The sequence below is a fragment of the Abramis brama genome (genome assembly GCF_963993115.1).
Source record: "Abramis brama genome assembly, chromosome: 3".
In the NCBI taxonomy this organism is placed as follows: domain Eukaryota; kingdom Metazoa; phylum Chordata; class Actinopteri; order Cypriniformes; family Leuciscidae; genus Abramis; species Abramis brama.
Window position 1 is genome coordinate 5,647,527 of NC_139965.1, and position 27,671 is coordinate 5,675,197.

Here is a 27,671-nt window from a genome sequence, read left to right on the forward strand (position 1 = left end):
TTATTTTTAAGTGAGCGAATGTTAAGGAGTGCTAACTTAACAGACTTACTTTTCCCCACAGCAATATTAGTTTGACGTGTAAGAGGCACCAGATTAGTTAGGTTTGCTGTACGGCTATTGAAGGCCTTAGACTTTCTATCTTGTAATAGAACAGCAATAGAGGAAGATACAGGCACACTGGGTTCCCGTTTGTTCTGTAAACATTTGAGAAAGTTACTGTTATCAAAACGGGGACCCGACACATATCACTGAGAGCTGGTATCAGTTGTTTTTGGTTCACCTCGAGCAGATGGAGGAGGGTGTGGGCCCTGGCGTTGTGGCAGAGGCCGAAGAGCTCTCACAGGAGGGGGAGGGCGAGCTGGGCCCGCAGGCTTTGGTGGTAATGGTGCCTGTCTTTTTTTGGTTATGTGTTTTTATTGGTGTATGTGTATGACTCAGTGAGTCAAGGATCACCAGTTCTGTCCACTCAAATTCACGTTGCCGAGCTCAGGTTAGTTCCTCCAATTTACTGGGAGTAAAATTTCCTTTAGATTCAATATCAAGGGAGAAGTTTCTGGCAGAGGAAATCCATGGGTTGTATGTTTATGTACAATCCTTCCACACTGCTGGACGGCAAGGATCACTCCACATAAATAAACTGAAGATCACCAAAATCAAGCTGGGAGGCTCGCCATTTTCCATCTGGAAGAGAGAATTCAAGGAAAACCAAAAAACCTGGCCTAGATAGAAACAGGCACATAGGCCCTGTTCCAAATGGCACCCTAAGCACTCACGGTTTTCCTACAAGTCCACACTTTTGTGACGTAACCCCGCTTTGATTGTCGGGAAGAAGTCAGCTGCAGAGCTGTGTAGCTGTGTATTAAGTGTTTATCTGAGGTACTCCGTCTTTATGAGAAAGCTTCAAAAGCTAAAGTGAACTGGACTAAAAGTGAAGCTTTTTGGGAAGGTAAAGGAGAGTTTGAAAGTTACCTGGGGACCTAAAGTGGGGTAGAGAGGGACTTAAATTGTTGGGAGTTTTTTTGGGGATCAAATGTTTATCAAAAGCAAAATTGGGAGGGTCTAGTGGAGAAAGTGGGCAGCAAGTTGTCTAAATGTAAATGGTTGTTACCTAAGTTGTCCTATAGGGTACGGATTTTGGTGACCAATAATTTGGTTGCTTCTTGGTTACAGCAACCTGCTGGACTTATTGAGGAAATTCAAAGGAAACTTGTGAACTTTTTTTGCTCTGGACAACACTGGATTTGTGCTGCTGCTTTATTTCTTCCGACTCAAGAGGGAGGTCAAGGATTGATAGATATCAGATCCAGAATTATGGCTTTCTGGTTACAAGCAGCTCAAAGACTGTTATATCATACGGATGCATCATGGCTAAAGACAGCTTTTGCTCTTCTCAGGTGGGTAGGAAATCCACCCTTACATAGGATACTTTCACAAAAATTACAAATATTACCCAAGATAAATATTACCCGACGTTAAAGAGGTTGGCTGGCTTAACTAAAACATTTGACTGGAATAGAAATCACATGAAGAAAATATCAAGTTTATGATGTCTGAAATTTGTTTATTTTAGTTTTAACAATTTTCATTTACAGATAATTTGATAATCTGAAGGAAATAACAGTTTAAGCAAAAGAAAAAAGAAAAAAAACTCAGGAAAGACTTTTAAATTCAGGTCTAGCAAAATAAAATAGTGAGAAAAGAAATGTTTGCATTTGCAACATTTTCTGTTAAGATATCCAGTACCCAAAAATTAGACTAATAATTTAAAGCAAGTCATGGAGTATTTATTGATTGGTGAAACTAATCATTTCTAAACATTATGGTATTCTTGTTCATTTATTTATCATGCTGCAGTAAAGGGAATTATGTCCTTTCTCATTGTAAGTAGTCTTAATTTACATTGATTCATCTCTTGTCTTCCCTGCATTTGTTCATTGCCCACCAACGAAAAGTTTAGCCAGACCAGCTTTCAGATAACTCAGAGCATCTTTATTGGCTTCTTCAGCTACAGCAGTTCTCCTCATTTCCTCCAGCTCTCGGACCCAGTTTTCTTTCCCAGCCTCCCTCACTCTGGGGATGAAGAAGTCCAGATGCTGAAGAGTGAAGGCCGAGTCTGGCTTTAATGCGATCTGAGACAGATGCTTGATGGTCTTGTAAGCATTGAACAGAAGAATTTGCTTCTGGTCCTCAATCTCCTTCAGATTTTTCTCAAGTGAATCCATTATAACCAAAAACCTCTTGTTTTTTTCTAGAGCTTTTTCATAATCCTTATTAAATTCATCAAATTCCATCATCGTGACTGAGGATTTGACGATGTATTTCTTGTTTTCTTTGACGTGTTTGCTGTGGTGACACTTCCCTGAGCACACGGTACAGAAGCCGTTTTTCATGACTTCACATTTGCTGGGATCAGAAACCCACCAGCAGTCAAACTCATGGCAGTTTTCCTCACAGACGGTGCAGGTTGTCGCCTTCCTGCTCTTCCATGAAGCGCTTTCAATGGGAACCTTCTCTTTGACAGTCTTTTTTAGTTTAATGTTGAAGTTTTTACGTTCCTCAATCTTTTCCTTGTTTTGTTTCATTGCCTCTTGGATCTGAAGTACTTCAGACTTTTTCTGCTCTTTCTCTTGAATTCGCAGCTTTAAGTTGCAGATGGATGCTTCTAATATAATGCGCTCTATCAGGACATTTGAAGTCAACTCTAAACTTCTTCTGTTCATTCCATTCAGAAACTGAAGGAAGTCCTTCATGCCATCCATGCTTTCTTCCCAGGCATTACTTTGAGCTTTAATTTGTCGTTCATTAGTGTGACGGATGTCAGACTGCCGGTTGTTGAATAAGAAATGAACAGGTTGTTTTTTGTGGTCTCGTCTGCAGGGGATTCTTGCTTTATTAATGGCGCTGAGGACGTTTTTGGGTGGCAGACCATCAGAGTGTGTGATTAGAAACACAATATTATTCACAATGTCTTTTCCAAACAAAGACAGAATTGAACTGATAATGTAATGCTGTCTGTCTGAGAGGCGATTCTTAGACGCTTGAATCACAAAACACACGGCGTCGACTTCACGAACTCCATCACTGCTTTGAAACAACATGGATAAATTTGCAGCAACGTCCAGATCTTTTTCCAGTCCTCTAGTGTCTCCGTATCCTGGAGTATCAATGATGGTGAGAGATATGGGATTCTTTAAAGGACAGACCTCATACATGGTGATTTCAGAGGTTTGTGATTCTGATTGGTCTCTGGCTTCTTCTTCTGTGATTTCATAACACATTTCTTCCTCAAACTTCACATCTAGTAAGTAGTTGACCATGGTGTTGATGAGAGTCGTCTTGCCAGCGCCGGTTTCTCCCACCAGAAGAACAATTTTGTTTTGTTTACTGGTGTCTTTTTTCCCATAAGTCCATTTTCTCACTTTTCCATTATCATCAACCACTTTTCTTTCTGTGTGAAGACGGTATCGTTTCGGAGGACCTTGATGAATAAGAGTTGATGTACGTGGTGGAAGATTTGGCTGTCTGAAAAAGCAAGGAGGCAAATGTTTATCAAATTTTTCGCACTGAATGAATTGAACACTAGAAATACCCATCAAAATACAGACATTTAGAAAAAAAGTTGAAGGTTTTATGTCAATTAATTTGACCTAAATCACAGCAAAATCCCCAGTGTTAACCCTCTGGGGACCACAAACGCGCCCGCGCGTTTTGCTTGTTTTTTTTTTTTTAGCAATGAAAATAAACACTAAATGCTCTGTTAATTTTGATCTTTCATTTTCGTGTAATACATCAATCGATCCTGTTCAGTTTCTATTTTTTTTCTGTATACTCACAATAAAAATAAAGTGTTTTGCTTTTTGACAAATAAAGAAAAATTAACATGATGCGATTTCTGCCTTCTCTCTGTCAGTAAACTCCCATTTGAAACGCGTTCGAAAATGATCTATAACTCCGCGAAAATTCAGTCAAGCAGGCAAACAGACCCACGGGCATAAAGCTTGAGATCGCATCTTTTAAATGAAGTCATTTATATAAACAACAAATATTCTCAGCTTCTGTAATCTGTATAAAAAGAGAGCGACTCCTGTCGAGCTCATTACGACCTAATTCACAGTAATGTGACCACTCCCCGGAGAGCGCGTGCTATTCAAACGCAAATTCTGAGAACTATTTCATAGCTGTGAAACGCCCACATCAGCTGTAAACAAAGCGCGTTGCGACTCCTTGCGAGTGAGACATAGCCTACCTAATGGAGAAAAGATTCCTCAGAACAGTGCTGATGAGGAGCAATATCTCCTGAAATGAGGAGCAGATTCCGCTGAGGAGTGAGGTAGGCTGTTTTCTTTTCTCACGTGTGGAATAACGTTATGGAATAACGTTAGTGTAGGCCTATGTAAACCGCAAAAAGATGAATCGCATTTCTATAATATGACTCGCCTTTCTGTGAGATGAATGAAGGGGACATATTTGTAAAGACTGTTTAGCCTAAATATGAATCGCGCGTCTGTGTGTGAAAGAATAAACTGCTTTGCTATAGCCTACTGAGATGAGTAAAAATCGACTGGAATATGTTGAAATAAAATGTATTTGTATAAGCAACGTATTAAACTGCAAAAAAAAATACTATTTTTGTCAAAAATAAATTCATAGACTAAGATGTTAGATGTTCCAATGTTGGCTATATTCAAACTAATGAATACATATGATAAAATGTAGGCCTATAATCTTTTATTTTTTTATTTTTTTTACAAAGAAAGAGTACACTTGAAATATTGTTGAAATTGTAATTATTGTTGTAATTGTAACATTTTTAATAAAATAGCAAAACATATTTACAAGAGAGATGTAAGCGAAATCTTAAATGGTCAATATAAGTCTTCTTCTAAATACATCTTTTGTCCTTGCATTGTGGCTCAGTCAGTTTCACACCTGAGTGAATGGCTAATTATGCAGAGTGGGTGGGACATTCATAATCCAAGGTGTAAACTACTCCTCCCCCTCGCATATTGGCTTTCCAAGCAAAACCTGTTTTACACCATTTAAATCAATGTATTTTTTTTTTGTGAACGATAAAGCAAGACTATTTTTACATCATTTTGAAGCTAGAACTCAAAGGGACAACATCCATTAGTCAAAAGTCTTGTGGACACATATTTAATATGTGTTTTGTGGTCTTAATTCAGCAACTTTCATTTTAATTTTTTCCAATAACCACGCATAAACATTATTCTCTTAAAAATACAAACATCTACATACACGTTGCTCGCATATTATGGTAGCCCTGTTTGTGCTATATAGAGTGAATTTACACCTTTGCCATTAACATGTTTATAAATAACTGAAAAAAGCACAAATGTCAAGGCATGTCAGAACATCTCAAGGACCCCAAAAACAGCTTGGTCCCCAGAGGGTTAAATGAACACCCCTCAGTGTACATATGTGTCCAACTACAAGGTGTTAAAATGACACTGAGGCTACGTTTACACGTGACCGGCTATTTTCATAAACGGACATTTCACCCTCTCCATTTTCAAAAGAAAAACCATTGTGCACACCTGTCAAATTTCAGAAAAGTGTTCGTTTACACGAACCTGTGTATATATGCCGTCAAGAGCATGCCAAACCTGTAGGTGGCAGTGTAACGACAAGCTCAAGCCCACGTTAGCCAATCAGAGTCCCGAAAATAGTAACAACAGCAACAAATCATTTCCTCGTTCTCTTTTGAACAATAAGTCGCACTTTTGACGCAGGTGCAAGTTCTGTCGCATACCGTGACGTCGGCTGCCTAAAACTCAGTTTTTCTCAGTTTACATGCAAACGTGCAATCAAAGTTTTCCAAAATCTGCACTCTGGCCAGAGCTTTTAGAAAGAATCGTTTTCAGGGGTGAATTCTCCGTTTGCGTGTAAACGAAGGGCACAAACGAAGGGAAATGTTTCCGTTTTTGTACGTGTAAACGGGGCCTGAAGCAGTGTTAAAGTCAATGAGATAATTAAGTGATTAATTAAGTGAAGATTGACCATTAGTGGTGACGCTTGATGATAATGAGCAGAATCACTGAAGGAAAGAGAAACAACAAGAACAGAAAAAAGAGAAAAAAGCGGTGTGTTGGACTTGAAGTGGGACTGCACAGACCGATCTGTGAATGAATTCAAAGTACCATGAGAATGATTAGAGAGCAGATGCTTTTGAATCGCTCTTGCTGTACTTTGATGTGATAAAACGATCGGTCTGTGCTACAACTACAACTGACTTTCAGCCATTACACATTATTTCAGAGCGGTGTTCATTTAACACCATGGATTTAGCTGTGAATGGTTCCCAAACCTTTTCTTCCAACCTTTTCTTCCAAAAAATGTAAATTGTTCATATTGCTGCTGAATCTCAAGCTGTAAAATCATAGGGCTACAATCACCAAGTAACACATCAGCATATAGTCAGAGATTTAGACTCTGAATGACATCAGTGAATCAGGTCAATACATGATGATAATGTCATCATCAGAATATAACCATCATGACCAGAAGCTTGTACAATGATGGTAGTTGAACATAATCAGGGTTACAGGATTAGTTTTGAGTTTCTGTTCTTGTTGTTTCTCTTTTCTTCTGTGATTCTGCTTATTATCATCAGGTGTCACCACTAATGGTCAATCATGACTTAATCACTTAATTATCTCATTAACTTCAACGCTGCTTCAGTGTTATTTTAACACTCTGTAGTGTGGATACATGAATACTGAGTCCCTGTCCACACGAAAACAGGTATTTTCAAAACTGCAGCTTATTCTATGCGCTTTGCCAATCATCCACACGCAAACGCAGTATCCGGTCACTGAAGCCAAACCTTTTTGAAAACTCCTGCCAGGGTGAAGAATTTCAGAAACTCCTGTTGAAGTGTTGTCGTGTAGACGGTGAAACCAGAGATTTGGGCTTGTGACGTCGGAACTGGTAATAACCTTTTTTTCCAGGCTTCTGACTGGCCAACATGGCTTCACATTTTCGGTTACATTGCCACCTGTTGGTTTGACATGTTTTTGTGTATGATTTATTTATTTATTTTAAACGAAAAAGGAAAAATTCTGTTTATAAAAATACCAGTGTACATGTGGCCTAGTGCCTGAGGAGTGTTAATTTAACACTGGGGATTTTGTTGTGCAGAAGAGAAGATGTCTTTGTAAGTTAATGTTGTTAAATTTTACATTTAAGTAGTGTTTAGCATAGATCTACTCTTAACGTTAGTTTTCGTTAATATGGAAAAAATATGCATTTTCATAGTTGCAGCAACATTTTAATTCTACTTTTAAGTGCCATTGTTTAAAAATGCTTTTGTCACGGTGTGGTTCAGGCAGGTGTCGAAGAGGAGTCAAAAGTTCCAATACAAACTTTTACTTACAATATAATTCAAACAGGTACAGACAGGCAGAAGGTTCACACACACTTAATATGACTGATAACGGATTAAGATTGGCTGAACTGAAAGGAACTATATTAACACTGATTAACAGAAACCAGGTGACATAGATGATGAACTAACACAGGTGACAGAGGAACTGATAAAGGTTGTCAAGGAAACAAATGAGTGGCGGGAAAATAGAATGAAGGAAGACATGACTATGAACACACACAAACAAACACTGATACATGACAGTACTCCCCCCTCCCAGTAGGCATGTCCTCGCGCCGTAGATAGGCCAACTGCGGAGGGAGGGGGGAACTTAGGAGGACGAAGAGCAGGTGAAAGGCAGACTGAAAGCAGGAGGGACCAGGGCGGAGCAGGCTGTGCAGGCGGCCAGGGTGGAGCCAACTAGGGAGGAGCCATGGAGGAGGCAGGGCTGATGACTCCACGGGGCCGACAGACAGGGGCAGAGCAGGTGGGAGAGAAAACCAGGGTGGAGCCGGAGAGACGATGAGCCCAGGCGACACAGAGGATTCGGCGGGACATGGCAAAGCCACCGACCCTGGCGACTGAGGTGCAGGCGGGGGCACAGAAGGCTGTGGTGGAGCCGGAGTAACAGAGGACCAAGGTGGAGCTGGCGGTCTAGGCAGGACGAGACTCTGGACAGGCAGTCTCGGCGGGATGAGACTCTGGACGGGTGGTCTCGGCGGGACAAGACTCTGGAACAGGGACAGGTCTAGGAATATGGACAGTCCTTGGGGCAGGAACAGAACGGGAAACAGGTATTGGCGTGGCGGCGGCCATCCTGGCTGAGGGCTCAAGCGGTGAGGCGGTGGCCATCTTGGCTGAAGACAGGACTCAGGCATGGCGGGCATGACGTGAAGATCAGGCTGATCAGGCAGTGTTCTGGATCAAGGAACGACACTCTCCAGACACCTACTGACGGTCTCTTTCAAGTCCAATCCTGTGGTGTCTGGGAGAGCGCTATGGTGGTGGAAAGCCCCGATCCAGAACAGGGTCCTTGGGGTCTCGACGTCCAGGGCACTGGTGGCAGCAAGACACATGAAGTGCTTATAAAAGAAAAAAGGTTAGGACTCTTCTGAGCCAGGACGATTATTCTGGCGCTATCACCCATTTTGGGCGGTCGGTTCTTCTGTCACGGTGTGGTGCAGGAAGAGGAAGAGGAAGAGGAAGAGGAAGACAAGTCAAAAGTTCCAATATAAACTTTCACTTACAATATAATTCAGACAGGCAGAAGATTCACACACACTTAATAGGACTGAGAACAGACGAAGACTGGCTGAACTGAGAGGAACTAAATACTAGGGGTGGGGAAAAAAATCGATTCTTAGATGAATCGCGATTCGGGACGTGGACGATTCTGAATCGATTCACAAATGTCAAAAATCGATTTTCTAAAAAAAAAAAAAAAAATCTAATAACGTAACATTGAAGGAACGCAAAAGGCGGAACTCTGAAGCGGACGTGCAGTGCGCGGACAGTCTGTGGCGTGCACATAACAGAGACGCGCACATTAGAGGTGGGCGATACTCCAAATTTTGATATCGATCCGATACCAAGTAAATACAGGGCCAGTATCGCCGATATCGATACCGATACCGATACCAATACTTTTTAATTTTAAAAGCATGCACTTGAACTTGTATGCACTTTCCTGTGCTAGAGCAGTGTGTCATGATTTATGAGGTGAATGCAACATTAATATGGTAAATCTGAAAACGTTTTCATGACTACTAAATATTTTGTGATTTGTGCTCTCAACTCGCCTGTATTATTAGTCAGTGACTTACAAAACTACCCTAATTATAGTAAAAGTACTATTGTACATTAGCCTACTGTTCAAAAGTTTGGGGTCTGTAAGATTTTTAATTCTCTTCTGCATTTATTTGATCAAAAATACAGTAAAAACTGTAATATTACAATTTAACATAGGCTATCTGTTTTCTATGTCATACTAAACTGTAATTTATTCAATTGATCAAAGCGTAATTTTCGGCATCATTACTCCAGTTATGATGATAATTAATTTTAATATGCTGATTTACAGCTCAGAAAACATTTCTTATTATCAATGTTGAAAACAGTTTCATATTTTTTTGTGGAAACCATGATGCAGAATTATTTGATGAACCAAGTTGAAAGAACAGCATTTATATGAAGTAGATTTTTTTAACAGTGAAAAACCCTTGACTGTCACTTTTGATCAATTTAATGCATCGATCCTTGTTGAATAAAAATATTAATTTCATTAAAAAAAATCTTACTGTCCTCATCCTTTTGAACCGTTATATACACTTTTGCTTTGTTTATTTCAAAATAACTCCCGATTGTTTCTCTGTCATCTAAGCAAGGCTTCGTTTCCCAAACGTGCCTGTGAGCTCAGTGAAGCACCAGCAACGAACGCTCTCTGTGATTGATTGGTTTCGTCTTGTATCCAGATGACTAGGAGAATAATTTCTATCCTACACAATTATCCGCTAACATTCGCTTATTTTTCCACTTAGAAGCTTATTTTACGCACTGAATTGCGTGCTAAATTAATAAAAATACTGCTAAAAAAACCACACATTTGGATCGATATTTTTATGTGAGGATCGATGCTTTTCGATACCACGTCAGTATCGAAGTATCGATATTTTAGGATCGATCCGCCCACCTCTAGCGCACATAACAGACGCATGATGGCTGAGCGCCAAATCCGAACGGCACCAGAGAATGTCTTAGTTAAAAGCTAACGTATGGAACATTGGCAATTTCATTGTGATCTATTTAGTATTTTTTTGTATGAGAGCTAATTTCTGTATTGTTTAGTTTTCACATCAATATGCTGTGTAAACCGATCTGATCTGTATGCAATATGTGCAATGCCAGTCACAAAAAGTTACATTTTGACTGTAAGTTACTCTCTGCAGAATGTTCATTCACTTTCTTTGCTATTTTTGATTGTGGTATACAGCAAACATTTCAAGTCATAACTCTTTATTATTTAGTTGTGTATAAGTCAAGAGCGACTTTGTATGTTACTAATTATTCAGAATATGCATAAGTCCACAAGCATTATACGTTATGCTTCTGGTACATAATTCTATATTTTTGAACGAAAACTGTTTGTGAATTTGCTACAGCAAAATGTTTTTTTTTTGTCTGAAGGATTATATTGCTCATTGGAAATAACAAGAGGATGTTGGTTAGAAGTCTATTATTAAATGCTAGAGATTCAGAATATGCTGAAGTTTGTATTAATTTACTACAAGTATGCTGCTAGTACAGGCACACATTTATTTTCCTGTTGGTTCTCAGCAATGTTGGGACATATGCTGGCAAATGTAACCTTACAGTTGACTTGCCAAATCACTTCCATTTGTTTTATTAATACAATTAATATAGGAAGTATTGGAAGTAAGTTCGTTATGGGTCATCATAAATACTTTGCTTTAAAATTACCAAGTAAAAATATTTTTTCAATGTTTTTGATAAAAGGCACTTCCCTGAGAATTGAACTTAATAAATGTGAAAAAGACACTTTAATGTCTCCGTTTGTCATTCTGTATTGCAAAGCAGATGAGAGTAGATCATGATCAGAAACCTGATTAGAAATCATTATGAATAAAATCGAATTGTTTTGAATCGAAAATCTTTTTGAATCGAAAATCGATTTTGAATCGAATCGTGGCCTCAAGAATCGGAATCGAATCGAATCGTGAGATGGTAAAAGATTCCCACCCCTACTAAATACAAACACTGATTAACAGAAACCAGGTGACATAGATGATGATGATGAACTTACACAGGTGACACAGATGAACTGATAAATGTTGTCAAGGAAACAAATGAGTGACGGGAAAATAGAACGAAGGAAGACATGTGACTATGAACATACAAACAAACACTGACACATGACAGCTTTATTGACTGATGACTGATTTATTAAATTTTTTGGTTGAAACATTTTGACACTTAAAAATGTTGATTACATTTTAAAGCAATGAAATCAATTAAATACACCGTATTGAACTGAGTAAATGCAAGTAAAAAAAATTAGATCTGAGTAACTGCATTTGGTACAAAAAAAATGTAGAAATAATGGGGGAAACATTTAAAAAACAATATTTATGAGTAATATTAACTTTGAATTTACTCTAAACCTTTGTAAAATACTCCACACAACCACAGGTATACATGACATTGGCCTTTATTGTCTGAGTAATGCAGCACAGCATTTTTTTTTTTTACTATTTTAACATGTATACAACATTGCCTACATTTAAACTCATATAACAAACATTTTAGAAGTAAAAATTAAACATTTAAAAGTAATTGAAATGTAATCAATCAGTCTGTGTTATCCCATTTCCACGTATCAGCGCTGGTTCTTGTGCCGGAGACGGACTCACGCTCTGCGGGTGAACTTCGAACTTCAGACCGCCGTCCTGCGTTTCACTCATAGCGAAAGATGCTGCGAGCGACTGACTCCATAACCTGCCCATAAACAAACAGTGCACAGTTCTGAGGACATTTTATCATCCAAATGAATTATATTCATTATCATTAGGAATAAAGTCGTGTGTTTTATGCAAGCCATCAGTCGTTTCAATCACGCGAAAAGACAGACAAGACACTCGTTTAGCACATTGCGTTCCAGTATTTTGTTTTGCATTAAATAAAATGTTTTAAAGCACATTAAGGATTTTATAGATAAAATAAAACATTCACAAACCTGAATTTCACAGAGGAAATGCACCAATTCTGCGACACTGAGAAGAGAGAACTGTTCTGGAGACTGAAGAGAATTCAAACAGCCCGCGCTCACTCAATGGTTGAGTTGTCCTCATGTTGGAGGGTGGGGGTGGGGGTGGGGGTGGGGGAGGGGGGCATTGTTTTAATTGAGTAAACTTACTACAAGTGTGTGTTATAGATCAATCAGTAATATTTCTGGTTCTGAAACAGATCAGTTTAATTCTCCATTCTCAAATAATTTGATAAATTTCAGAAATAGACCTTAAACTAATTGTTTTGTAAAATACTATATATTTTTTTTTTAACTGTGCATTTTAGACAAAATTAACTGTTGGATTTTTAGTCAATTATTTTGGTATGTTCAACTTAAACCATCAAGTAAATTATATTCAGAGAATTTATTAAGTTAATTAAGTTAAGTAGTACTGTGTTATTTACTAATCCTCTGATTTTTTTTTTTTTTTTTTTTTTTGAGTTTAGTTGCTTTTCATTGAGAACAGATCCACGGGGTGAACTAAAAAAACCATACAATCTGTTATTTGTTCAGTAAAACATTAATGAAACATTCAAAAGATTAGGGGCTTAAGCCCCCAGATTTAATTATCTTAAATTAGATTTTTAAAAAGTACATCCTCCTGTAGAAAACAAAAACAAAAAACAAAACAATAATTTAAACTCACCTGGGATCCATGGTGCTCGCTGGACTGAAGGTGTGGACTCACGGAAGACCTTGTGCTGGAGTGTCTGTCTGAACAATCAGCTCTGACTGAAATTCTGGTTTATTTAACAAGCCTGAAGTCCCTCCCAGTCCAATGTGTCTTACGTGTCACTGTCATCTGAATAGTCTGTTATAAAATGCCAGGAACATTTAAGTATGCATGCTGTCAGAATTGTGCTCTTCATGTTAATATTAACTCATTATCTTGAAGAATAAATATAAAACAATGTTTATTACATACAGGTGGCAGGTTTGGTTCAGGAAACGTTTTCATGGGTTTGGACTTATTTGTGCATGCGTGTGTGTGTGTGTGTGTGTGTGTGTGTGTGTGCATGTAATTAAATGTAGTGTTTTATGGAAAAATGAATCAAACCCAAACCTAAACTGAAGTATTAAAACTTAAATAATTATCATTTTCAGTTCTCATTTAAACAGAAGATGAGAATATTGCTCTTCAGATTAATTTTTGCTTCTGCAAATTAATTATTTATATTCACCTTTTTCCTAATGAGCCTAATGTGTTTTAGAATATGAAACAAATCATTGTAAATCATAAGGTTGCACTACAAATAATCATCATCCAATCTGACTGAATGAGCTGAAAAATGTCCTTCATTCTATTTTTAGACTTCAAGTGAATAAAGTAACGCTTGGCATGTTAATGTGACATAAAAAAAAAAAAAAGATTGTAGTAAACTTTAATATTTACTATAGTAAACTGCAGTAAATTGTATACTGTAGTATATTATAGTACTTACTACACTACACTGTTAATGTATACTACACATGCTGTAGTATTAACTATAATGATTTGATAAACTGTAGTAAATATTGCAGTATACTTTAGTATTTTCTACAGTAAACTGTAGTAGATTATAGTATTTACTACATTTTGTTAATGTTCCATATGGTAGTGTAATAACTATAGTGAATTGATAATTGAATTACAGATACTATACTTCTGGTGTTCAGAACAATCTGATCAGGTGTTTGGACTTGAAGCGGCGCTGCTTGAAAATACCGCGATTTAAAAGCATTCTAATCGTGGTAATCTGCGGTCACACAGCGATAATTAATATATTGAATGGTTTAAATACACTGAAAAATATATGAAATAATATATTGCATTAATATATTAAAATACACTCTGATTAGGAATTGCCACGTTTCATATATTGAAAAACATGACAATGTACACTGTAAAATGTAAATGTACTTAGAAAACACAAGGAAAACAACTGTGTTAAATTTTTCAAGAATGTTTTACTCAAAGTTGTAAATGCTAATACAAACACATACAAAAGAGTGTCAGGACAATGATAGAATGTGCATTTATTTGTATTTATTATTAAACTGCTAATAATTTGTGTGCAAATATACTTAACAAAGTTAATAGACAATAAAGGAACATGCATCATATCATCAATGTTTCTTGTTCTTCTCCTGGACTGAAGCGTAAAGTGTAAACAGGCTCTACTCTTCAGCACAATGCTGACCCACAAAACTCACACAACAGAAACACTTTAAATCCACACAGAACATTAAACACTCACAGATCTCTCAAGATCTCAGCAGAGGAGGATTAAACAACAAGAACAGCATTACCAGCTTCACTTATTACTGACCAGATTTATTTTATTTCAAGATCTCAGCAGAAGTTCTGATTGAGAACTAACAGAGGTTTAGATGTTGAGGATTTATTGAAAATGGAGATCAGTGTTTGCTTTAATTTGGGCTCTTGACTCTTGACTTTTTAGTTTTAGTGTTGTTTCTAGCTGCTATCTATGGAAGCTTGTTTCCGCCACAGAATAAAACATTTTAAGAGATAATTGTGACTTTTTATCTCACAATTGCGAGTTTACATCTCACAATTCTGACTTTATTTCTCAGAATTTCGAGATATAAAGTCAGAATTGCGTGAAATAAAGTCGCAATTGCGTCTTATAAAGTCAGAATTGCGAGATATAGTCAGAATTGCGTGAAATAAAGTCGCAATTGCGTCTTATAAAGTCAGAATTCTGACTTTTTTTCTCGCAATTGCGACTTTATATCACGCAATTCTGACTTTATAATACGCAATTGCGAGATATAAAGTCAGAATTGCATGATATAAAGTCAGAATTGCGTGAAATAAAGTCGCAATTGCGTCTTATAAAGTCAGAATTGCGTGAAATAAAGTCGCAATTGCGTCTTATAAAGTCAGAATTGCGAGATATAAAGTCAGAATTGCGTGAAATAAAGTCGCAATTGCGTCTTATAAAGTCAGAATTCTGACTTTTTTTCTCGCAATTGCGACTTTATATCACGCAATTCTGACTTTATAATACGCAATTGCGAGATATAAAGTCAGAATTGCATGATATAAAGTCAGAATTGCGTGAAATAAAGTCGCAATTGCGTCTTATAAAGTCAGAATTGCGAGATATAAAGTCAGAATTGCGTGAAATAAAGTCGCAATTGCGTCTTATAAAGTCAGAATTCTGACTTTTTTTCTCGCAATTGCAACTTTATATCACGCAATTCTGACTTTATAATACGCAGTTGCGAGATATTAAGTCAGAATTGCATGATATAAAGTCTCAATTGCGTGTTTAAACTATTCTGAGGTAAAAAAAAAAAGTATTTTTTTTCCCTTAGAATTGGACTTTATATCTCACAATTCTGAGAAAATGTCAGAATTGCGAGATATAAACTCGCAATTGCGTGTTATAAAGTCAGAATTGCGTGATATAAAGTCGCAATTGCGAGAAAAAAAGTCCGAATTCTGACTTTATAACACGCAATTGCGACTATATCTCGCAATTCTGACTTTATAACACGCAATTGCGACTTTATTTCACGCAATTCTGACTTTTTACCTCGCAATTCTGACTTTATTTCTCAGAATTGCGAGATAAAAAGTCAGAATTGCGTGAAATAAACTCGCAATTGTGAGATAAAATGTCGCAATTATCATTTCAATTTTTTTATTTTGTGGCGGAAACAAGCTTCCATAGCTATCTGTCTAAAAAAAAAAAAAAAAACTAATGGTGTGAGTTGTATAAATAGGTGGCATTGGCTGCAACAGAAATATGAACATACACAAAAGGTAAAACCTGTAAAACGAGAATCCCATTATTCAAACCGAAAGCTCATCTCTATACAGTGATATAACACTAGAACATATAATTCCAAAATATTTTTAAAGTATGTCACACACCCTGTGTTTAATCCTCTATGGTATGTTGCTGTTAGTTTTTTTTTGTTGCAAACTCAGCCTTTGTTATGATATGCAGTTGTAAAGGCCTCACCTTTCTCTTAAATTCCCCAGACTCAAACACTTTTCCACACCCAGGCTAAACTGTTCTTGTTAATTAACCGTTCCATTCAGTGCAGATCCGGCCCAGCCAGTACGAATACACTTTCATTTTCCACTGTGGAGCTGATCACAGCCCAGATATCAAGTAACCATCGAAACAATGTTAAATCAATGTTAATGTGTCAACGTAACTGCATTGAATCAACATCACTTTTGCACTTGCAATTAATGTTGAAATTTCATCCAAAAACCAATGGTACTGGCATTGAATCGATGTTACAATGTGATGTTGATTCAACATCATGCTTGACTCAGAAAATGAAACACAACAAATTAATGGAAATGTTTGTGTTGTGAATTCTCTCCCTTTAAGTATTAAGTTGGCTATGTGTGTGAAGTTTAAGTTGCGTTGTAGGCAAATAACGTAGTGCAGCGTTATCAGCACGTACGGACTCAGTGTAATTGCCTATTCACTAGGCTACTCCAGTTGAGCGATCATATCGCGTACATTCATGTGCAGTGTTTATGTGCAAGAGAAAGTTTGTGACAAAGTACGTTTTCCTTTTATGTATACTGTTAATAACTCAGATTGTCACGCTGTATCCCAACTGCACTGAGTTAGACAATGTTTGTGATGTTGTTCATGTCTAGCGATCTTTCTAAGTATAATTTAATCCTGCTTAACGATAGGATTATCCCGCTAGCATCGCGGCTAGTATTGTTCATGTTTACTAAGTTATTATCTTGAAGTGCAGTTCTCTGTGGGATAATATCCTTCACTGGTTGTCATTTATTACTGCCTTTATTAATGAGACCGTCCAATTTCTATAATCCATATTTTGGTGTTTTTGTCAATTTCATTGCGTTATGCAGTTTGTTATTGCAGACTCATACTAATGTATTTCTCGATTTATATTTCATGTATCAGTGCACTTTACAGAAATGGTTATATGAGTTTGCAAACTCTTAAATTGTTGAATATATTTAGACAGTGAGTATTTATTTATGTTATATTATTTATTTCAGAAACTACCTCAAGTACACTATTATGTGTATATGGTCCCTCTTGTGCAATAAATAGCTAAACTCTATCTGATGACTCCGACTCCATCACCAGAGTTCAATAATATAATCCACCCGTTTTCAGTGGGGCAAACCCCAACAGTTTGATCGTCATTATGGTGATCGGTGTTTCCCTTAGTTGGGCAGTTTGACTATTGTTTTTTTTATGCATAAATATATAAAGTCAGGTGATATAGTTTTCATCATCAAAAAATAGAGTAATTCACTAAATTTATCCCTGACAAAAAGTGGTTATTTGTTAATAATAAATTATATTCACCAACAATATTTCTTGCCTAAGAGCACACATTCTGAATATTTATTTATTTATTTATTAAGTACAATATGGGGAAAACAAATCTTTAGACACACACAGACATCAAGAATCAGCATATGAATCTCAACAATGGTGATATTCTTCATGCTGCAATGCATGCTGAGAGCCACCATAGTATAAAACTCATGGCACCCAGCATGCATTGCAGCATGAAGCATGTCACCCTCTGTTCTTCATGTAAAGACATTGTATGGCTTCAGAACACTTGGAATGCAACATGACTTGTTTGTAATACTTTTATACTGTTTTTGCAGTATTACCTGTGACTCTTGTTACGTCCAAGGATGTATTGGTTCTCTTACGAGAGGTTCTCTCGTACTGCGTAATATCTTACGCTACGGGGAAATCTCTTTTCCGCAAGATACTGAAGCCAAAAATTATCCTTAATTTTGGAATAATGTAAAACGCGTTGCGGCAGCATGCAGACATAGGCGAGACAGCTTGTGCGCCTATTGGCTACCCTGCGGCAACTGCAGCAGCCTATCGAAAGGCCCCATCGTGCTCCAATGGGGGCGCTTCGTGCCCACTGCGTCACGTCCCGCCGAAACGGGCATGGCCTTGGGCTATAAACATAGCTTCGTCAGGCTGGTTTAGCTGATTTTTCATCTCTTCAGCGGAGCTCACGCATCGCTGGATCCTGAGAGAAGAAGCCGCGCCGTCAGAAAAAGCCTTTCAGCGGGACGAGCCTTGCATCTGAAGCCGCTGGCCGCGCCACCTTCAGCCGCCGTTCCTGCTGCGCTATCCGGCGTTATATCATTTTCTCTGCTACTGTGTTTTGTGCGTGTGTGTGTTCGCCGCCGCCACACACACTCTCATTGCACTAAAAGAGCCGGGCGTCTTTTTCAAGATGCCCTTTCCTGCCTGGGTGAGGATCGCGCAGCTCTCGCGCTCGCTGATGGCGGCTGCCCTCACTGCGAGCTACTGCCTATGGCGACTCTGAGGACTCGCCTGGCATCCTTCTCTGAGACTGCACCTCCGCCCGCCGTGGTACCGCGCCGTAAAGGCGCCGTGCTCAAGGTCCCAGAACCTCCCCCAACCCGCAAAAGCTCGCCGGTTCGCCCGCCTGCTTCACCCGCTTCACTATAGTCTCTTCCTGATGGACAGCGGCCGCCGTCTGCCGCCGCTTCCGTCGTGGATATCGACCAAGAAGCCGCGTCTGTGGGGGATGATACCTGCTCTCCCTCTGTTTGAGCCGCGCAAACTGCGCCGTTCACAGAGAGGTCAGGAGCGGACGGTCCCGGGGCTAGTTTTCTTTACGTTACAAGAAAGCTACCCCGCCCTTACACCTGTTCACGCGTCACTCACCGGCGAAAGAAGAAAAGAGTGTTTTAGTCCCGTCGAGGCCGGACTAACCTCCATTTCTCACACATTTCTCAGTCCCCTCTGAAGTTCAGGCGACTGGAAATGTCAATATTCCAGTAAACGAGCCTGTTATATACACGCACGCCTGCAAACAAACGCCGTCACAAGACGTGTTGACACTCTCTTATATGCTCGCGCTAACTGAAAGCTTATGTGTTCCCCCCTGTGGCTCAGTGGCGGAATCTTAGGCTTTCGTGCCCGAGACCCGTGTTCGAATCCCGGGTCTGCCAGCAGATAAAATTATGCCGTCAAGGCTTTCGCTCTGTCAAGTTCCCTTAAAAGGCGACTGCAGATGTGTATTTTGCAGCCAACGAGCTCGTTGTACAACCCGCTCGCCTGCACCCAAACACCGTTTCTAAAAACAAGGCCTCAAAGTCTTCCTAGCCCGCCTAGGAAAGCGACAGTGTTCAAGTCCCGCTGCGGCCAGACTTTCACCAAAACTTCCCGCTCGTTCAGTTCCAGAAAATGCGACTGTTCCAGTGTATTTAGCAGAAAACAAGCCGGTACTACAGCCCGTTTGCCTGCACACAAACGCCGTCTTTACGGTGACCCAGATAAATCTCATAAAGAGTGTATTTTCTGGTATTCCGGCCATGGCCGATGGTGTTATGAGTGTAGTAAAATGCCCACAGCCCAGTGCTCATTCCTACACACAAGCACAGCCCGCCACACAGGGCTCGCACACATAAAATCGACTCATGTCGATTGTGCATTAAACATAGTGAATGTGCCCACGACCCAGTGCCCACAAACACTACACACTGCATGGCCACTGGTATTCCGGCCATGGCCGATGGTGTTATGAGTGTAGTAAAAATGCCCACTGCCCAGTGCTCATTCCTACACACAGACACAGCCCGTCCCACAGGGCTCGCACACATAAAATCGACTCAGGTCGATTGCGCATTAAATGTAGTGAATGTGCCCACGACCCAGTGCCCACAAACACTACACACTGCATGTCTCTCGGTTTCTGTAAAAACGAAACCAACACACATACAGTCAGCTTAGGCCGACGGTGTTTTTACTGTAGTAAATGTGCCCGCTGTTCTGCGCCCACATTCACTCACAGACATGACAAGCCCCACGGGGCTCCCCCCCGCTCGCTCTCTCTCAGCTATCCGCCGTAAGAGAGTCGAGCCCCCCCGCCTCGAACGCTGCAAGCACGGCATCTATGTTACAGCATACCAAAGCTCCCTGGCCGCCACTAGGTCACGGCCAGAGCCCAGATCTCATTCAACCCCTAGCTATTCATGCAAATGCGTGGGCAAAGCTTCCCGGGGTATCAGAATGGGTGCTGAACATTATAGAAAGAGGCTATTCACTACAGTTCGCTCAACGCCCCCGCCGGTGCGCGGCGCAAATCGAAACCACAGTGGAAAAGGAAGTAGCACATCTACTTCGAGCCGAAATTGCGAAACTGTTGAGCAAAGGGGCCATAGAGCCTTTATCTCAAGCTCAGAGCGAAGGGGGTCTGTACAGCAGACCGAAAAAAGACGGGGGTCTCAGACCCATTCTAGATCTAAGACGGCTGAACAAAGTGCTTTTAAAACGCCGGTTCAGCATGCTCACAACCAGGAAAATCCTCTCGCAAATTCGCCTAGGGGACTGGTTTGTGTCAATAGATCTGAAGGACGCGTATTTTCAGATACAAATAGCGTCACGTCACAGGCGATTTTTGAGATTCGCCTTCGAGGGCCAGGCATATCAATACACAGTCCTACCGTTTGGCCTGTCCCTAGCACCCCGTACATTCACGATGTGCATGGACACGGCCCTCGCTCCCCTGAAACTTCGGGGAATGCGAGTTTTGAAGTACTTGGAGGATTGGCTGGTTCTAGCTCAGTCTCATTCAGAGCTCATAGAACACAGGACCATATTACTCAAGCATCTCGAGGATCTGGGTCTCAAAGTCAATTGGGCGAAAAGTTCACTGTCTCCCAGTCAGAGAACATCTTTTCTGGGCACAGAACTGGACTCGCTGTCTATGACAGCTCAGCTATCGCCACAGCGCAGACTGGATATTCAGCGCATGACGGAAACCTTTCGCTGCAGCACTATAGTCCCGCTCAGAAAGTTTCAAAAGATGCTAGGTCTCATGGCCTCAGCATCGTCAGTACTTCAGTTGGGTCTGCTTCGCATGCGCCCACTGCAGTTCTGGCTAAAAGCGCGAGTGCCGCGCCGAGCGTGGGCCTCCGGTCTTTTTCGCCTCAAGGTCGATCAGAAATGTGTCTCAGCTCTGAAACCCTGGAGAGTGATCGACTGGTACCAGTCAGGTGTAAGCCTGGGGACTTCCTCGAGTGTGAAGGTGGTGTCTACGGACGCCTCCACCTCGGGGTGGGGAGCGCTGCTCGAGGGCAGTCCGTTCTTTGGCCAGTGGTCAGAACGGGAAAAGCTTCTACACATAAACTGCTTGGAAATGATGGAAGTCGACAACGCGCTGAAGCGTTTTTGTCCCCAGATAGCAGGACACCACGTCTTGGTCCGTTTGGACAACATGTCAGTGGTGGCCTATATAAATCGCCAGGGAGGTATCAGGTCCCGAAACCTTTACAGGCTGACGGAACGCCTCCTGGTCTGGGCTCAGCACAATCTGCGCTCGCTGAGAGCAGCGCACGTGCCTGGCCACCTGAATGTGGGACCAGACAGACTGTCCAGGAACAATGTTCCAGCAGGAGAATGGTCTCTACATCTGCAGACAGTCCAGCTGCTGTGGGAAACATTCGGCAGAGTGGAAGTAGACCTGTTTGCGTCTCAAGAAAACGCTCACTGTCCGAGATTTTTCTCCAAGAGCAAGGATGCGCTGGCCCACATCTGGCCCCACTGCCCGCTCTATGCTTTTCCCCCCGTCGCCAGGCTTGGTTCCCAGTTCTGATGCAGCTGACAAGCACTGCCCCATGGCCGATACCAGTGAGAAGGGACCTCCTCTCTCAAGCCAAGGGCTCGATCTGGCATCCTCGCCCGGAGCTTTGGTCCCTGCATGCGTGGGCCATCAACGGGTACCCGCTGACCTCCCGGAGGGAGTGTTAAACACGATCACGCAGGCTAGGGCCCCCCTCTACGAGACGGCTCTATTCCTCAAAGTGGTCTGTGTTCTCTAGCTGGTGCACAGCCGGTGGCATATCACCCCCAAATTGTGGGGTGACGGAGGTTCTCTCCTTCCTGCAAGAGCTACTGGATAAGGGCAGAACCCCATCCACGCTCAAAGTTTACGTGGCGGCTATAGCAGCGTTCACTGAACCAACGCTTGGCCAGTCACTTGGAAGGAACAATCTGGTCATTTGCTTCCTTAGAGGAGCTAAGAGGTTAAAACCTCCCAGACCTCCCTCAGTTCCCATATGGGACCTTTCTACGGTCTTGGAGGCCATGAAAGGTGCCCCATTCGAGCCGGTCCAATCAATAGATATCAAACACCTGTCTTTCAAGACAGTGTTTCTTCTGGCTCTTGCTTCAGTAAAGCGTATAGGGGACTTACAAGCGCTCTCAGTGAGCGCGACATGTATGGAGTTTGAGCCAAATGACTCGAAAGTCATACTCAAACCGAGGCACGGGTACGTTCCTAAATCCCTCAACACACCGTTCAGGTCTCAGGTGATTTCCCTGTCAGCCCTGCCGGTCTCTAACGAGGAGAAGGACACCAGCTTCCTTTGCCCGGTCAGGGCATTAAGGGCTTATGTTTCTCGCTCGTCTGTCTTCAGACAGACAGAGCAGCTCTTTGTCTCATTCAACGGACGTTCTAAGGGACTAGCCATGTCGAAACAGAGTCTATCCAGATGGATAGTTGATACTATAGCGCTGGCTTACGCCTCAAAGGCCTTGCAGTGCCCGTTAGGTGTCAGAGTGCATTCCACAAGAGGCATGGCCTCGTAGTGGGCTTGGTCTAGTGGGATTGCCTTGCAAGATATCTGTATGGCGGCAGGCTGGGCCTCCCCGTCTACATTTATAAGGTTTTATAACCTAGAGGTTCCCGCTTTGCAGGCTAAGCTGCTTTCGGTCTAATAAATTGGTGATGTCTGCCCCGATGCTTTTCGGCCCAGAATACTGAAACTGCTTGAGCAAACGCTCGCTGATCGATCACGCAGCTCTATGGGCAGTGTGTAAGACCCACAATATTCATCAGACCAGGCCGAGTTTGCTCGGCCTGGCTGTGTGGAACACTATCAGCATAATTGCTCCTTATGGGATGCTGTTTATTACAGGAACGATGCTATTCTAGCCCCTCTTCCTGGACTCTCTGTGAGTTCCTGATGATCATGTACTATATGAGCCCCGGGCACTTGCCCTTGGGACTTTGGTATTGGATCTCAGCATGCACGGCGTTTTACACTGTGTTCCCCATAGCGTAAGATATTACGCAGTACGAGAGAACCTCTCGTAAGAGAACATACTCGGTTAGTAACGTAACCTCGGTTCTCTCTAGAAGAGGGAACGAGTACTGCGTATCTTTGCCGTGCCTGCAGCACGCTCTGGTTCGCTCCAGCGATGAAAAACCAGCTAAACCAGCCTGACGAAGCTATGTTTATAGCCCAAGGCCACGCCCGTTTCAGCGCAGAAGTGGGCACGATGGGGCCTTTCGATAGGCTGCTGAAGTTGCCGCAGGGCAGCCAATAGGCGTGTGAGCTGTCTTGCCTATGTCTGCATGCTGCCGCAACGTGTTTTACATTATTCCAAAATTAAGGATAATTTTGGGCTTCAGTATCTCGCGGAAAAGAGATTTCCCCGTAGCGTAAGATATTACACAGTACTCGTTCCCTCTTCTAGAGAGAACCGAGGTTACGTTAGTAACCGAGTACGTTTTCTCTTGTGCAGATGTTTAAGGTCATTGCTGTGTATTTTTGTGCATTGCTGCTTCTCTGTTTTCTCTCATGCCAATGCTCTTCAGGTGCTGACTGTAGACACCTGCACCTCATTTACTGATGGTCATCTGGCACACCTTTCATTGGTTCCTGCAAGAAGACCAGCAATAAAAGCACACAGCGAGCAGAGAGATCTGGAGGTTTTTCTCTCCTCATGTGGACGACTTCTCTTCTGCCCCAGATAATTTACCAATGTTGGTTTTCTTTGTTTTCCTTTGTAAATCAGTTAATATTGACTGTTAATTGAATTGAAGGTATTGGATTGGAATGTTTTTTTGTTGTTGTTGTTGTTGTTGTTGTTTTTTTGCCAAGAACATGCTCTGGTATACCTTTTTGCTCACAGTTCATGGTGTGAAATTTTAGTTATTTGGAAACCTGTAGGGAGTTGGGTGCCATTTTCTTTCTTATTTATCTCTTTCTCCTGTTTTTATGAGTGAGACAGGGAAGTTTTCTTTTTGTTATAGGTAATTTAGAAGATTAAAATTTAGTTAGAACCTTTTAGTTTATAATTTTGGCCTTGCCCCCTCCTGAAGCTTTTGGGTGCTTTCACACCTACCTCATTTAGTTCGGTTGAATCGCACTAGAGTTCATTTTCCCCATTGGTGCGGTTGGTTTGGGCAGGTGAGAATGCGGCAATTGCACTCGGGTGCGCACCAAACGCGGACCAAACAAGCCTCTTCGAGGAGGTCTCGGTACGCTTTCAAACGAACTCTGGAGCGGTTCTGTTGGAGCCATTATGTTAATTTGTATTTTTTCTTTGTGACACTAGAGGGCGTATTAGTATTTGAGTATATTTAAGGTGATGATGAGTTACAGGTGCGGAGATTGAAGGTCAAACAAACTTTTTGACCGTGCCGTGTTTGAGAGTCATGTTTGTACAAGACTGTGCTCATACCAAAACAGTTTGTTAGCAATAAGTTGACTATAATTTTTGTTTGTTTTATTTTGTTATTTGCAATGCCAAAATGGACAATAAATGGATTTGGCATATCCGAATATTAAGAAGGTATGGACAATGAATATTTTATTCCTCAAGACAAAACACGCGTCAGAAACAGACTAAGCAATCTGCGTCCCTACAGTTTAAGTCAAAAAGTTTGACCGAATGAGCCTGGATGAGCCTTACAGCGATTGAAGCAGATCGATTTGGACGGCTACAGGAAAAGTCAGCTGATCTGATGTTGGATGATGCTCATTCATGACGGTTTCGTTTGATGGATTTATTGTGGATTATTGCTTGGATTGACCGCGGATTTCGAAGGACAACAAACCCGCACGTGCAAGAGAAAACAGCGCACACGAACGCCAAAGTCTTCAGCCTTCAGCATATGTGGAACTGAGGTATGAAAGCGCTTTCAATTGAGCTCGGGTTGAATGGCCATATATAAAACAGTGTGCACACAAACAAACAAATCCAATGCGCATTGGTGGTAAAAAACAAAGATTTGAACTGTTTGTGAAACGAAGAACTGAACTGTTTGTGAAATGCTTGTGTTTGCCCGTGTTTATAGTCTTTGATGTTTTGGTTGTAAAATATGCAGTAAGTAAAGGTTTAAAATGGCGGATGAAAATGAGTTTCGTGGTTCTGAAATCTAGCAAAATGGGGCTCAGACTCAGAAAGCAGAGGGTGAAAATGTTGAATTGTCTGTACGAAAACGAGAGGTTAAGCTTACTGCAAAAGGGTTAATGGCAAAACTCGATATTTTACAGAAACAAAGAAAGTCAAAATTTGACAAAGCATCCCAAATGAAAAAGACAATACAAGAGTTAATGGGTAATAGAGAATATGAAAATGAGGTCAAAGGTATGTTTGAAAAGTTTGAAACGCAATGCAAAGAAGCAAAAGAGGCACACGAGTCTTTGATTGTTTTATTGCCTGATGAAGAGAAAGACCGGCATGAAACATGGTTCAAAGCAAAAATGATATGGGTTGTGGAATTCAGCACTGTGGTATATAAATGGTTGGAGAAGCTACATGAGGAATGTGAGCATGCTGCCAGCGAAATTGAACCCAATGATAGCATTTCAAATGTTGAAACGCGGGTTAGCGGTCGCACTTCAAGCCACAAAAGTAGCCGTCACAGTTCGCGCTCCAGCAAATCTAATGCCTCTGTGCATCATGCGCGCATTCAGCTTGAAGCAGAAAAAGCCGCTCTTGTCGCTCAAGCTGAGTCTTTACAAGTTAAGCATGATATTGAGCAACAGTTGGAAATGTTACAGAAGCGTAAGGAACGAACCGATATTGATGCAAAAATCGCCGCATCCAATGCAAAGATATCTGTGCTCAGGACTTATGAACAACAAGCAAACAGCATCGCAACAGATGGGATGGAATCCTATGTCAGCAAACAGGCAAAACGAGCAACTGCATCTCTTCATCCAGATGTTGAGAGACCAGCAAGGTCTATTTTGCAAAGCAGCGTAGGTGCTACCTCACCACCAACATCTCATTTACAGCAACCTGCATCTTCAAGACCCAGAATAGATGATAGAAGATCTGATTTCACACCGAGTATGCTTCATAAACATCAAGAAATAACAGAGTTGTTAATTCAGCAGCAAAAGTCTCAACATTTACCACCACGTGAGATTCCAGTGTTTGAAGGGGATCCATTGCAATTCAGTTTGTTCACTAAAGCTTTTAAACATTGTGTGGAGGAAAAAACAAATAACAAGGGTGATTGTTTGTATTTCCTTGAAAGATACACAAGAGGACGCCCAAGAGAAATTGTTCGTAGCTGTATGAATATGGCACCTGAAAGAGGTTATGATACAGCTAAAACTATGCTTAAACAGCAGTTTGGAGAAAATTATTTTGTTTCTGCTGCATATATGGAGAAGGTGCTTGGATGGCCCATGATCAGGTATGAAGATCCCACAGCTCTTCAAGATTATGCACTCTTTTTACGTGGGTGTTGCAATGCTATGGCAGATCTAGAGTACATGCAAGAACTGGACATGCCAACAAACATGCGAACAGTAATTCTAAAGCTTCCATTTAAACTCAGAGAAAAGTGGAGAACAGCTGCATGTGATATCATGGAAAGACAGAAAAGAAAAGCCAAATTTAGTGATGTTGTCAACGTCATTGAATACCAAGTTAAAATCATTTCTGATCCAATATTTGGGTCCATTCAACATGTAGAGATGAAGACAACTGGTAAACCGAAGGATGCCTACAAATGGAAGTCACAATCCCAGTCAAAGCCAAAATTAAAAGGGGATAGTTTTGCTACCAATGTTACCAACGTTAACAAACCCATTGTTGGTAAAATCCAAAGGGTAAATGCTGAACATCCAATTAGGCAATTCAAGAGTAACTCCACCACTTGTTTGTTTTGTTCACAAGGTCATTCTTTGGATGAATGTAAAGAGTTTGAGAAGAAGAAACTTAGGGAAAAAGTCAACTTTATAAAGGAAAAAGTCTGTTTTGGTTGCTTACATGTTGGCCACATGAGCAAAGAATGTAAAAGGCGCTTAACTTGCAAAGTGTGCAACCAGAAACATCCCAGTGTTCTTCACATTCATTTCAAAGAGCTCAAGGTTGATAAAGCTGTCAACACAAACTATGAACATTATGTAGAACCAACTATCAACAACATGCTGGTACCTGCCCAAACATGTGGTCATATAGGGGCCGGGAGTGGCAGTGGTATCTTACCTATCCTTCCAGTCCAAGTAAAGTCTGCAAGGGGCAACCAAGTTGTTCAGACCTATGCATTTCTGGACACAGGCAGTACCTCTACTTTTTGTTCAGAAAGTTTGATGAGGAAGCTGCACCTGAATGGACGGAAGACAAAAATTTGTTTGCTTACTATGAGTCCCAAAACAACAGTCTCAAGCTATGTGGTAAACAACTTGGAGATTTCAAGTCTTGATGGTAA

At 40.9% G+C, this 27,671-nt stretch overlaps 1 protein-coding gene across 1 annotated transcript; it reads right to left on the reverse strand.

The window, feature by feature from the left end:
- Positions 1-1,549: 1,549 nt before the first annotated feature.
- Positions 1,550-12,912, reverse strand: LOC311079162 (uncharacterized protein). Its single transcript, XM_084108368.1, has 2 exons — positions 12,835-12,912; positions 1,550-3,522 (listed from the first exon to the last, which is right to left on the reverse strand). The coding sequence occupies exons 1-2, from the start codon at positions 12,843-12,845 to the stop codon at positions 1,932-1,934; spliced, it is 1,602 nt and encodes a 533-aa protein (XP_083964494.1). The 5' UTR covers positions 12,846-12,912; the 3' UTR covers positions 1,550-1,931.
- Between the last annotated feature and the right edge of the window lie 14,759 nt (positions 12,913-27,671).